Raw genomic sequence first — 12,205 nt, 5'->3', positions numbered from 1 at the left:
TGACGATTAGCTTCTCTAGGTCTGGATCATTTAACCGGGCCATTTCCGGCGTAATTGGCTTCCTTGACGATGTCATTGGATCGGAGATGTTTTACAGGGTGGTTACTAATACAACCGCGTGGGCATTTTTAAGGAAGGCACGCAGGTGGGTGGGCGCACCTGTCCACACTATCATAAAGATTTAGGGGGAAGGGGCCGCGTGGACTTGGTTGGCGCAGCGTCCATCGACCTTCCATTGCTCCCCTAAAGGTCCTGTTTAGGAATTTTTGGGTGCATTGAGCTGCAGAGTAGCCCCTGTAGCAGACCCTCCTAATGGCCCCTTCCCTCAGTTCCATAACTTGCTTCCCCGTATTAACGTCCACCGGTGGCCCTTAGACCCGCTGAAGTCATGTTGGAGCGCGGTAGATGCCGCACCCCTGTACGAAACTAGTGGGAAGGTAGGCATATTCAGTAGTGTCTTCCTTACTTTACTTTTGTGACTCCCGTCTGTAGTCTGTACTTCGTCTCTAGAGCAGGTAGGCACGCTGTACTGTGTACCTTCCCAAGTGGTGCCAGGTACCATTCCTACCTTAACTGGACTGACCTGAGCTTATCCATTCAAGCTACGGAGTATCTTCGTAGGTCATCTTTTCTTTCCCCCTCCCCCCACCAAAAAAAGGCTGAGCTTCCCTCGGGTTCGCATCCCTCAAAATCATTCCTCGAATTCAAACACTTCCCTTTTTTCTTTCTCTCGTCCATTGTCATTTCCTTTCGCGTTCTTCAACACAAAAGGAAGGCCCTCGTCGTTTGCCGGCCACAGACACCACGTCTTACCTGCTTTGCTACACGTCGAAAAGGCCCCATGGCAAACCACTCACCTTGAATCTACCCACCCTCCACATCGCTTTCATCCCACCGGCCGAGACAAATCAACCTCGAGGTACCTGGAGAATGATGGACATCTCACGCAGCAACTCTCCCGCCCCCGGCACCGGCTCGACAAACGGCGACGTCAGTACACCGGGAGGAGCATCGGCATCGGCCGCAGCAGCAGGCGACGTCAAACTTCGCCGAGCCCACCGGAAATCTCGCAACGGATGCAAAGAATGCAAGCGCCGCCACGTGAAATGCGACGAAACACGCCCGACCTGCGTCAACTGCGCAACAGCTGAGCGACACTGCTCCTACCTCGACTCCCTTCCGGCATCGGCTCGCTCTTCCGCCGTCTCCTCTGGCCCGGCCGCCAAGCGAGCAGCCGCAGCCGCCGCTCTCGTCGCCAGCCCAGCGGGCAGCTCCGGCAGTAATGGCAATGGCGCCTCCGCCGCCGCAACAGCGGCTGCCTTTGCAACCTCGCCATCCATCACCACAGTCGTAAACGACTTTGTCATGCGCACCGAAGATGACCGCGGCGTACCGAGCCCCCCTAACGGCCAATTCTTCACCCTCGAACACATGCGCCTCCTCCACCACCTAGAAACCAGTATGGGCACCTTCATGGCCGCAGACGTATTTATGAAACCCTTGGTTGATATGAACCTCGAGGCTGCCCTCCACGCCCCTTACCTCATGGACGTCCTCCTTGGTCTTTCTGCCCAGCACATGGCCGAGCTGAATCCCCAACGCGCTGATTTCTACCAGCATGAGGCAACCCAGCTCCAGACCCGCGCTCTCATGTTGTTCAACGACGCCAAGGAGGAAATCGACGATGACACCTGCATCCCAATGTTCCTCTTCGCATCCTGCCTCGGAACTCAGGTCCTCTGCGATACCCTCCGCAGCTACCGTAGCGACTTCAACGGATTTCTCGACCAATTCGCCTGGTACCTCAATCTTCACCGCGGCGTTAGCACCGTCACCGGCCGTTCCTGGCACATCATCCGCGAATCCGGTTGCAAGCCCTTTATCGACTTCCTGGAATCTAATAAGCCCGACCCGAACGAGCGCTCCGAAGTCGACATCCTTCACAGTATGCTCGACCAAGCCGATCTCGGCCCCGTCTCCCTCCAAGCCTGCCGTGATGCAACAGAGGCTTTACGGCAGTCGTACTCCATCTACCGCAGCATTGCCATGAAATCCAGCCACCAATCCGCCTCCGTCATGGCCTTCGGAGTCCGCGTCACAACAGGCTTCATCGACGTCGTTAAGCAGCGCCGCCCGGAAGCCCTCGTCATCCTCGCCTTCTACGCTGTCCTCCTTCACTGGTGCCGCAGTTACTGGATCTTTGGAGACGCTGGCCAGTGGATCATCCGCTCCGTCTCGGCGCATTTAGGAGATTACTGGTCAGAATGGCTGGCCTTCCCTCAAGCAGTGCTCGAGGTGCATGCAGGCTGAGAGGTTGAGGCAAGGAAGCAAGGCACAAACGTACCGGACAATATCCTCCACTTCCTGACCACTGATGCAACGAAAACAACCTTGTGCACAATAAGCTACACAGGGAGCTTCTCTCCTGCATGAGAAGGAAGAAACAGATCGGTTTTAAGAACTGCAAGTCTGTAGTCATCCAACCCCGGCCGATGTAGCCGGTGGCGGGCAGGGCAGAAGGAAAAAGCAGAGCCAACCAGAAAAACCGGTATCTGGAAGAACTCCAACACGGCAAACAAGCAAGCGAACTCTAGACAAGATGGAATGAACAGTGTGCGGATGCGGGTGCGCGCGCCCCATCTCAACTTCGGGCTTTGCGCCGATGCCGAGAGAGCTAAGTAAACAGTATGTCAAAGTCCGAAACATTCCCAACGCGCCATCTGCCACCGACGTCCACCGACAGAAAACGATGAATCCGTCGCAGTCGCAGTCGCAGAGCAGAGTGCAGCTGCTGGGCTGCAGTCGTTGCCTTGGCCAAACGCGCCAATTTCGTCCACACCCCGGGCACGTCGGGTATCCGGGACTGGGTGGGATATTGAGGATGGGGCTCAGAGGTTTTTAAATGTCTTGGAAAATTGGGTGGGAGGGAAAGTGGCGTACATCAACCGGAGATCAAAAGAACACACGGCCTCTGCGATCTGACGTTGGTCCCCTCGTCTCACACTACGCCAGAACGCCCGGGAGTCGGTGCGGCGCTCAACCACCACCACACGCCCATCGCGCACCTTTACCTCACTTCACCTCACACCTCGCTGTCTCTCTCTCTCTCCTGTACCTTATTCCTCCTGCATATGCTACACCCCCATCAAGGGATGGGCGCCAGGAACGCCAGGGAATCTACGCCATGGCCGTCGGACTTGACATGGGGACTTTATCAAAAAGGTCTGCGCCTCCCGCGCCGATGACACCATGAAGCTCGTTCTCTTGGATGCCGGAAAGAAGGAATCGGCAAAGGATTGGGGCAAAAGTTTCGCAAAGCTTAGCTTTTCACTTTGTTATCCTTTCTGATGAATCCTCCTCCGTCTTCCCACTTTTTAAACAAACAACCCACACCAGCTTCTCCAAGCTGGCGCAGCCATTCCCGTCCTTTACATTTGTGCGGCCCAGCATGTCGCTCCCATTCCCAACATCCAGGTTCGGTCCTGGCTTCACGGTCCCGACCGCCGTGACCGTCACAGAAGGGGGGAGAACAGTCACATTCACGCCCACGCCCACGGGCGGCACCACCTCGGACTCGTCGCCCTTCCCGGACAACATACTCCAGCAGTCCGGCCTCGCCCCGGGACAAATCATTGGCATCACTGTCGGCGCCACCTCGGGTCTCGTCTTCTTCGTCGTCGCCCTCGTCTGGTTCTGGAACAGGAGGAGGGCCCGGAAGCTCGCCGCGCGCGATGAGGCGCTCGACACCGTCATGGAGGATCCGGAGAAGCCCGACGACGCGGCTATGATGATGGCGCAGAACACGGGGGAGACGGTTGAACTGCCGGCGCCGCGTGTGGTACACGAGATGCCCGAGACACGTGAAGGCCCGCCCGTGGAACTCCCTGCTCCCGTTGAGCGACACGAAATGCCTGCGTAACACCAAACTTCCCCCAGAATAGGGTGGGGAGACGGGATAGCTGCCGGAATTGCTAAGAGGACGAGGGCGCGAAATGGATGGCGCCTTGCCGAGTCTGATGAACGAAATTGGAAATGAGACCCACGATACCCTCGCTAAGCCATACTTTCGCTTAAGCATTATTACCAAAGAGTTGGACTCTGAGAGGAAGACTCCCGCCGCAAAAGACACTGTTGCTATGAAGTATGATGAATAGTGGTGTAATACGTCAAAGAGAGCGAGGGGCTTTGGAGCAAGGCAACGGTGGGCGGTCTAACAATTCTTACGGCCAAACCAATGTGGATGAGAAAGTAAACGGGAATATGTTTCTACCGTAAATAGATCAATATGGATACCAAAACATTCACGCAGCTTCAGTCACATCGCGTTATTAGGTCACAATTGAGACCCTGTTCAATACAGGACTCGCTAGCCTCAATGCAAACCTGAGATGGACTGCACGATTGAGCACTTGCTGTACGAAGTTTGTGTACACAGGCCTAGATATCGACCTTTCGGCATCGCTTTCTCCCCTTGGGCAGCTTACTTGCCTCCCATCCCTGAAACCACCTTACGAACTCCCTGTTGCCATGTAGAATACACTCAAGAGCTTGATGCTTTGCTCACACCCATATGAATAAGAAATGAAATGGTCTCTGCCTTCGCATGAGATCAAAGCTTGTGAACATCGTCCTCGATTGTTGGACCACTTTTGCCCAACTAGGACTGGTTCTCGCCGTAGGTCGATGGAGCTATGCTGAAGTCAATGTCGAGCTCCTTGAGGAAGACATCGTCCAGGCTGCTGCCATCACGGGTGTAGATCCAGGCTCCAGCAGCAGTACCCTCCTTGTCATTCTGCGAGTCGCCGACGACGACCCAGTCGTAGCGCTTGGGGCCGGACACGGGCGATGAGAGCCAGATTTGCTTGTTCGGGGGCTGCTTGTTGATCACGTAGGTGCCAGATTCCGGAAAAGTAACCGTCAAAACTCCAGCCTGCATCCGTAAGAATTAGTGATTCGTTGCTTGGTTACGGGACACAAATCCTGAGCTTCGCAAAAGGCGACAGTGGATACAAGGACTGAAAAGTTAAATTCAGTCTGTCAACTTACAGCATACTCGACATCGACTCCCTCGCGAGCATCTGCTATCTCCTCGAGACGAGTGACAATGTTGTCAAGGTAGGTCTCGGACAGCTCGTGGTACTCGGCATCTGTAAGCTCGACGACGCTCATCTTGACCTCCTCCTTGGGCGTATCCTTGACTTGAGGGTCATCGGTGTCGGGCATAATGCCACGATGGGCGATTGATGAAGTTGTGAAGAGCTTGCGAGCCGAAATGGCAGACACGGTAGGTTTTGAGGCTGCGAGAAGCAGGGCAGAACGACGCGGTACGGCCAAGCGGGCTTGCGAGGAGGCACGGAGGGTGCGGGCGGCGGCGCCGGTGAGCTTGGTGATGCTGTTGCGAGCCATGGTAGCTGGGCGTAGGTGGTGATAAGCGATTGGGAGAGATTTGAGTTTGGTGATGCTGAGGGATTGGGGCGTCAAGTGGTCAGCGTAAGTGAAAGAAGAGGAGTTCGGGTGGTCGTCGTCGATTAGCGAATCGAAGAGGTGACTGATTTGCTTCGTAAAAGACGGCAGGTCAAAGGCAGCTCCGTTGCTTCCCCACGTTTGCTGCAGGTGTGACGGAAGCTGCAGGACCAGCTTCGATCCGCGGTCAAGGGAAGGAACCGAGCTTGGGCCAGGAGGAGATCCGGGCAGATATGATTACATCAGAAAGTCATGTGCAGTTGCGAGCCGTGCACCTCGAGCTTCTCTCTGCTGGCTGGTGGGAGACGGTTGGGCGGCTGGCAGCGGTCTGACCCCACCAAAGCCAGAACGCCGCGAAGCGCATGTAGTGTCTAGCGGGCACTATCACCCAGTCGCATTGAACATAGACATCACTGGCGAACCCACGCCCTGGTATCGACAACTTTAGCCAACTCGGGATGCTCAGTCAAGGGAGAACACAATGATCAACGCCTTTCTGGTCTTCAATGGCCAGGGTCAGCCCCGGTTGACCAAGTTCTACACACAGTTGGTATGCTTGGGCATGCACTACTGAACGAAAGCTGGCATCGCTGACTTGCACATTTACTCAGGAAACGAGCATGCAGCAGCGCCTGATTTCCGAAATATTCACCCTCGTATCGAATCGACCGGCTGGGTCTTGCAACTTTCTCCCGCTCCCTCCCCTGCTCGCTGCCTCGGGCACCTCACATTCATCATCGGAAGAAGAGAACGACGTTCCCTCCCTGGTTACATACCGTAACTATGCGACCCTGTACTTCATTGTCATCTCGACCTCGACAGAGTCACCACTTGCCCTGATCGATTTGATCCAAGTCTACGTCGAGGCGCTCGATAAGCTGTTTGAGAACGTTTGCGAGCTTGATCTCATCTTCAACTTCGAAACGCTACACTCAACGCTCGGCGAGATGATTGTGGGAGGAGTGGTCATCGAGACGAATCTAGATCGCATTGTCTCTGGCGTGCGCGCACAAGGCACTGTGGCCAAGAGACCTGTAAACGAAGGACGCAGCGCCGGACTGGGAGGCGGACTGAGTATGGGAGGTAACTTTGTCTGGCATGGACGGTAAGGTGGGCGGCCTCCTGTCTGAGAGGAACATGATTCTGTTTTCGAACAATATGTTATACATGGGCTTCTGTGCCGGGTATTCAAAACGCCATAAACTCCTCCCTATGCTGGTACAGTGTTGTCGGCCGAGAATCTGTCTATTTGGGGGTCTCGATGGGAGCGGGTGCTTCGGGCGCATCTCTGCGACGTTCGTATCGCTTGTCAGACTCGATTGTGCCAAACAGACCGCGCACACGCTTTCGGATCTGGACGGAATGGTTAGCATCAGTCGGGACTGGAAGCGACAAAGCCATATACCTCTTCTGACGGCCTGTATTCCTTGCCAAAGAACTCGAGCTCGGAGAAGAAAAATGTCCAGCCAAGGAATCCTAGAGCAAGTTAGCATAGAGCGCAAGCAGTCGCTATGAGGGCTTCACGAACCAATAACAGTTGCCAACTGCGCAAGCTTGACAGCCTTGTTCCATCTCGGTCGCGCATAAACTAATGCTAGGCGTCTCTTGTACTTCTTCTCAAATCGCAGTTGTGACTGAGGGGACAGGTTCGTGAAGTTGGGAGGCCAGACTTTTTTGGTTCGATACGGGTTGGTGAAGACTGTGAATTTGGAGCCAGCTGCTTCAGCCGCTCGCCGAACGATTGTAGGAAGCATCTTCGATGTATTCGAGCTTTGGTTGTGGATTAATTGGCTTGAATTGCAGAAGGTAGTTCCGGGGATGACATGTACAAGGCGGATCTCGAGGGTATGTCTACAGGTCTCTGCGCGACTGGAGAAGCTCACCATGTTTCTCAGCCACATTTCGCGCCACGAGCGAGAGCCCAGGCTGCACCAGCCACACCTACAAGGCGGCCAGCGACCAGAGATTGAGCGGTACGTACTTCACAAGGGACTCAACCGCCACAGCACTCCAAACATCGGAGAGTGACCACTGACCCGACAGTACCCCGCCATAACCACCAAAGCCATCGCGGGGCACAGCCTCGAAAAAAACATCGGAGCTGCGACGAAATCTCCCCCACGTTTGGATCTGTGACTCAGTATCCTCGCCAGCGACTATCTCGAAGGAGCACCAGCGACAACGCGATATCGAGCGTGACTCTCAGTTTTCGGCGCAAGAGTCACCGTCGAATCATATAATACGCATTGGTCCTGGAATTGGCCTTGCGTATTTGCCTTCCCCGACAATTCCTGACCGAATCGAACGAGAACCCGCAATCATGGCCAACGAGGCTGCCAAGGCCCTCGAGGCCCTTCAGGTTTCCAAGACCAAGGAGCTCAAGGGAACCGAGAAGCGTGACTTTTTGATCTCTCTAGAGAAGAAGTACCAGCGAAAGTGGTCCGAGGACAAGATCTTCGAGGTCGACGCTCCCTCCACCAAGGAGGTTCCCCTGCACTCCATTACCGCCGCCGAGCTGCGCGAGCAACAGCCCAAATGGTATGGCGCAATTGGATAGGAATTGAGAAATGGAGGCTGACGGGTAAATAGGATGGGATGCATGGCCTTTCCCTACATGAACGGTCGTCTTCACGCCGGTCACTTGTTCTCCGTGAGCAAGGTCGAATTCGCCGCCGGTGTAAGAGAACTCTCGCGATAATGCAATAAGGGTGGAGCTAATGGATTGTTCTAGGTCGCTCGTATGCAGGGGAAGCGTGCTCTGTTTCCTATGGGATGGCACGCGACCGGTATGCCCATCAAGGCCGTTGCCGACAAGCTCAAGAACGAGGTTGCCTGGTTCGGCCGCGATTTCGAGGGCTACAAGGAGGAGGAGGTTGTCGTGGACGAGAAGCCTACTGATGCTAAGGAGGCCCGCGAAGACATTACCAAGTTCTCCACCAAGAAGAGCAAGGCCAATGCCAAGACTATCAAGGCCAAGTACCAGGTATGCATCGGTTATCTCGGTTCCACGTTGCACATCACTGACAGACAAACAGTTCCAAATCATGGAGGCCATGGGCATTCCGAGACAAGAGATTCACCTCTTTGCCGACGCATCGTACTGGCTGGACTTCTTCCCCCCTCTGGCTCAGGAGGATCTTACAAGCCTTGGCTTCAGAATCGGTCAGTTCCAAGTCGAATGGTCATCGCAACGACTTAGCTAATCGATATCAGACTGGCGTAGATCATTCATCACCACCGAGGCTAACCCGTACTTTGATGCTTTCGTTCGCTGGCAGATGATCCGCCTTAAGGAGCTCAATAAGATCAAGTTCGGCAAGAGATACACCATCTACTCGATTAAGGATGGCCAGCCCTGCATGGATCACGACCGAGCTGAGGGCGAAGGAGTTGGCCCCCAGGAGTACACTGGCTTGAAGATGAAGGTCCTCGAGTGGGCCCCCAAGGCCGAGGAGGCCCTTAAGTCTCAGCTTCCCGCCGATGCGAATGTCTTTCTCATTCCCGCCACCCTCCGTCCCGAGACGATGTACGGCCAGAACGCCGTTTTCGTGTCTCCCAAGATCACCTACGGTGTCTTCAAGGCTACCGAGAAGGACTACTATGTCATGACTGAGCGTGCCGCCCGCAACATGGCCTACCAAGGTCTCTTCCTCGCCGAGGGAGTTGTTGACGAGACTGCCAAGATTGACGGTTCCGCCCTTATCGGTACTCGCGTCAACGCACCCTTCTCCGTCCACAAGGACGGCGTTCGCGTTCTTCCCATGGAGTCTATCCTGCCCACTGTACGTCTTCTTATTTTCGCATTGAGCAGTACATCTCTAACAGTTCGCAGAAAGGTACTGGTGTCGTCACATCCGTTCCCTCGGACAGTCCTGCCGATTGGGTCATGACCATGGATCTCCGCAAGAAGGCCGCCTACTATGGCATCGAGCAGGAGTGGGCTGAGCTTGAGATCATCTCCATCATCAACACTCCTTCCGGTGACATGATTGCCAAGACCTTGGTCGAGCAGTTGAAGATTGCCTCTCCCAAGGACACTGTTCAGCTTGACAAGGCTAAGGAGACGGCTTACTCTGAGGGTTTCTACAAGGGAACCATGAACATTGGCGAGTTCAAGGGCGAGTCTGTCGAGTCCGCCAAGCCGAAGGTCCGCCAATCACTCATTGACCAGGGGCTCGCGTTCGTCTACTCCGAGCCCGAGCGCAAGGTCGTCAGTCGTTCCGCAGATGACTGCATCGTCTCTCTGATGGACCAGTGGTACCTTGACTACGGTGAAGAGTCCTGGAAGAAGACCGCCCTTGACTGGGTTGAGAACACCGATGGCAAGGGCCTGAACACATTCAGCCCTGAGACCAAGAACGCTTTCCAGGGTGTCCTCAACTGGCTTAACCAGTGGGCTTGTGCCAGATCATATGGTCTTGGTTCCAAGCTGCCTTGGGACCCTCAGTTCCTCGTCGAGTCTCTCAGTGACAGCACCATCTACATGGCATACTACACCATTGCCCCCTACCTCCACAAGGACATCTTTGGCAGAGAGCAGGGTACTGGTGCCATTGCTCCCGAGCAGATGAAGGATGAGGTTTGGGACTACGTCTTCTGCCGCCGCGAGCTTGACGACAAGCTCCTCGCCGAGTGCAAGATTCCCAAGGAGACTCTTGAGAGCATGCGCCGCTCATTCGAGTACTTTTACCCTCTCGACCTTCGCAGCTCTGGAAAGGATCTGATTGGCAACCACTTGACCTTCTTCCTCTACATCCATCTCGCCATCTTCAGCCCCGAGTACTGGCCCAAGGGTATCCGTACCAACGGTCACCTGATGCTTAACGGCGAGAAGATGAGCAAGTCGACCGGTAACTTTATGACCCTGCAGGATGTTGCTCGCAAGTTCGGTGCCGACGCTGCCCGTATCGGTTTGGCCGATGCCGGTGACACCAACGGAGACAGCAACTTTGAGGAGGATGTTGCTAACCAGGCTATTCTCCGTCTCCACACTCTCAGAGGTATGTTTGTTTCTTCATACTGCGATCGTTATACTAATAACAGCAGAATGGTGCGACGATGTCGTCAAGAACAAGAGCGAGCTCCGCACGGGCGAGTACAACTTCTTCGACAAGGTATTCAACAACGAGATGAACGTTATTGCCAAGGAGGCCATCCACCAGTACTCCGAGACTGCCTACAAGCTGGCCCTGAAGGCGGCTTTCTACGAGTAAGCTTAGATACCTACTAAGATGCCTTGCATTTCTGACGCATGTGAACAGCTTCAACAACGCTCTTTCCTTCTACCGCGAGAGCAGTGCCTTGTCCAAGATGCACGTCGACTTGGTCCTGCGCTACATTGAGCTCCAGGCTCTTCTCCTCGCTGTCATCGCGCCCCATTGGTCCGAGTCAGTCTGGGTTGAGATCCTCGGCAAGCCTACATCTATCCAGCAGGCGACATTCCCCGAGATTCCGGAGACGGATGCGGCTCTTACGGCGGCGAGAAAGTACATTTCGGTGACGGCTTCCAACGTCAACTCTGCCGAGTCCCTGCAGCTCAAGAAGAAGGCTAAGGGCAAGGAGACGTCGTTTGACCCCAAGAAGCCCAAGAAGCTCACCATCTTTATGAGCGAAAAGTTCCCGCAGTGGCAGCAGGCCTACATTGACCTGTTGAAGGAGATGTGGAACCCTGAGACCAAGTCAGTGGATGATAAGGCGCTCAACGGTAAGATCTCCAAGATGGGCGAGATGAAGAAGGCTATGCCGTTCGTTCAGGGTCTCAAGAGACGTCTGCAGATGGGCGAGCCCGCGAGCGCTGTCCTCGAGCGCAAGCTGGCATTTGACGAGAAGGCCGTGCTCGTGGACATGATTGAGGGTCTCAAGCGTAGTGCCAACCTGGTCGAGGTGAAGATTATTGCAGTGGAGGAGGGTGGCAAGAAGGGCACTGATCTGGTGACCGGGGCTGTGGAGGAGAGCCTCGCGCCCAACGCCGAAGGCGCGGTACCGGGTGCACCCAACTTTTTGTTTGCCAATGTTGAATCGTCATGAGCAGCGAGGTGCACGGGATAGACAAGAGTCTGGAAGAGTAATGGTAGCATCTAGGTATGTCGTCACATCCTGATGTAGAGCCAAGCAAAAGGAAGCAAGACGAGATTTGATATCAATTATTACGATTTCTGTTCAATGGCAAACAGCTTCTCTCAATCTCAGACGTGAACGATGTGGAGGATGGCTTTGAGCAAAGACCGGGACATGCAGGTTTAGTGCCGGACTTGGCATGGGGCTCGTCGGCGTAGGTTGTTCGGGGACTGCGGATAGCTGGGCTGTCTGCGAGGCTAATCTACTCCGTGCACTACTCCTCTGAGTTTGTGAACGGAGCCAGAAGAATGGAACGCAACACTGGAGAATGGAGGGGGGAAGAACAGACTCGGGCTCAGCTGTGGCCGTTGGGTTGCGGCCTGAAAGCAAGGCTTGACGGAAAATCAGGGAATTGAGATTCGGGGGTGAGGTGAATTGTCAAGCAGCACAGATTAGGTATGACAAAAGGCACGATTACTTTACCTTACCTTGGCCATGCGGCGTGGCCACCGACATGCAGATGAGAATGCACAACGGTGTATGAGAGTTTCCTTGATTCGCGGAAAGAAACAATAGCGTGGCTTGAGAAGTCGAAAAGGCGCGAAGGGCCGTTGAAGTCGCACAGCAAACGTCAGGGAAACGTGCGGGTGGTGGCTGGTGGGTCGAACGTTGTGTGGCTTGATTG

General features: G+C 54.8%; 7 protein-coding genes across 7 annotated transcripts; 4 read left to right on the top strand and 3 right to left on the bottom strand.

Moving 5' to 3' along the window:
- Positions 1–933: 933 nt before the first annotated feature.
- On the top strand, positions 934–2,310 carry CPAR01_02153 (uncharacterized protein; the record flags this gene model as incomplete). Its single annotated transcript, XM_060486441.1, has 1 exon — positions 934–2,310. One exon carries the CDS (start codon positions 934–936, stop codon positions 2,308–2,310), a length of 1,377 nt encoding a protein of 458 aa, XP_060353769.1.
- A 165-nt stretch (positions 2,311–2,475) lies between these two features.
- On the bottom strand, positions 2,476–2,706 carry CPAR01_02152 (uncharacterized protein; the record flags this gene model as incomplete). Its single annotated transcript, XM_060486440.1, has 1 exon — positions 2,476–2,706. The coding sequence occupies one exon, from the start codon at positions 2,704–2,706 to the stop codon at positions 2,476–2,478; it is 231 nt and encodes a 76-aa protein (XP_060353768.1).
- A 742-nt stretch (positions 2,707–3,448) lies between these two features.
- On the top strand, positions 3,449–3,919 carry CPAR01_02151 (uncharacterized protein; the record flags this gene model as incomplete). The annotated part of the gene is made up of 1 exon (XM_060486439.1): positions 3,449–3,919. The coding sequence occupies one exon, from the start codon at positions 3,449–3,451 to the stop codon at positions 3,917–3,919; it is 471 nt and encodes a 156-aa protein (XP_060353767.1).
- A 738-nt stretch (positions 3,920–4,657) lies between these two features.
- On the bottom strand, positions 4,658–5,406 carry CPAR01_02150 (frataxin; the record flags this gene model as incomplete). The annotated part of the gene is made up of 2 exons (XM_060486438.1): positions 4,658–4,930; positions 5,047–5,406. 2 exons carry the CDS (start codon positions 5,404–5,406, stop codon positions 4,658–4,660), a joined length of 633 nt encoding a protein of 210 aa, XP_060353766.1.
- A 538-nt stretch (positions 5,407–5,944) lies between these two features.
- On the top strand, positions 5,945–6,572 carry CPAR01_02149 (uncharacterized protein; the record flags this gene model as incomplete). The annotated part of the gene is made up of 2 exons (XM_060486437.1): positions 5,945–6,013; positions 6,075–6,572. 2 exons carry the CDS (start codon positions 5,945–5,947, stop codon positions 6,570–6,572), a joined length of 567 nt encoding a protein of 188 aa, XP_060353765.1.
- A 136-nt stretch (positions 6,573–6,708) lies between these two features.
- CPAR01_02148 (uncharacterized protein) lies at positions 6,709–7,364 on the bottom strand (the record flags this gene model as incomplete). The annotated part of the gene is made up of 3 exons (XM_060486436.1): positions 6,709–6,816; positions 6,869–6,939; positions 6,992–7,364. The coding sequence occupies 3 exons, from the start codon at positions 7,362–7,364 to the stop codon at positions 6,709–6,711; spliced, it is 552 nt and encodes a 183-aa protein (XP_060353764.1).
- A 419-nt stretch (positions 7,365–7,783) lies between these two features.
- Positions 7,784–11,490, top strand: CPAR01_02147 (leucyl-tRNA synthetase; the record flags this gene model as incomplete). Its single annotated transcript, XM_060486435.1, has 8 exons — positions 7,784–8,001; positions 8,053–8,140; positions 8,195–8,446; positions 8,499–8,625; positions 8,677–9,245; positions 9,296–10,463; positions 10,510–10,672; positions 10,725–11,490. The coding sequence occupies 8 exons, from the start codon at positions 7,784–7,786 to the stop codon at positions 11,488–11,490; spliced, it is 3,351 nt and encodes a 1,116-aa protein (XP_060353763.1).
- Between the last annotated feature and the right edge of the window lie 715 nt (positions 11,491–12,205).

The sequence above is a fragment of the Colletotrichum paranaense genome, assembly GCF_030867605.1.
Source record: "Colletotrichum paranaense strain IMI 384185 chromosome Unknown Scaffold_2.1, whole genome shotgun sequence".
NCBI lineage: Eukaryota > Fungi > Ascomycota > Sordariomycetes > Glomerellales > Glomerellaceae > Colletotrichum > Colletotrichum paranaense.
Note: the sequence above shows the minus strand (reverse complement) of the source record. Positions and strands in the feature narration are given on the sequence as shown.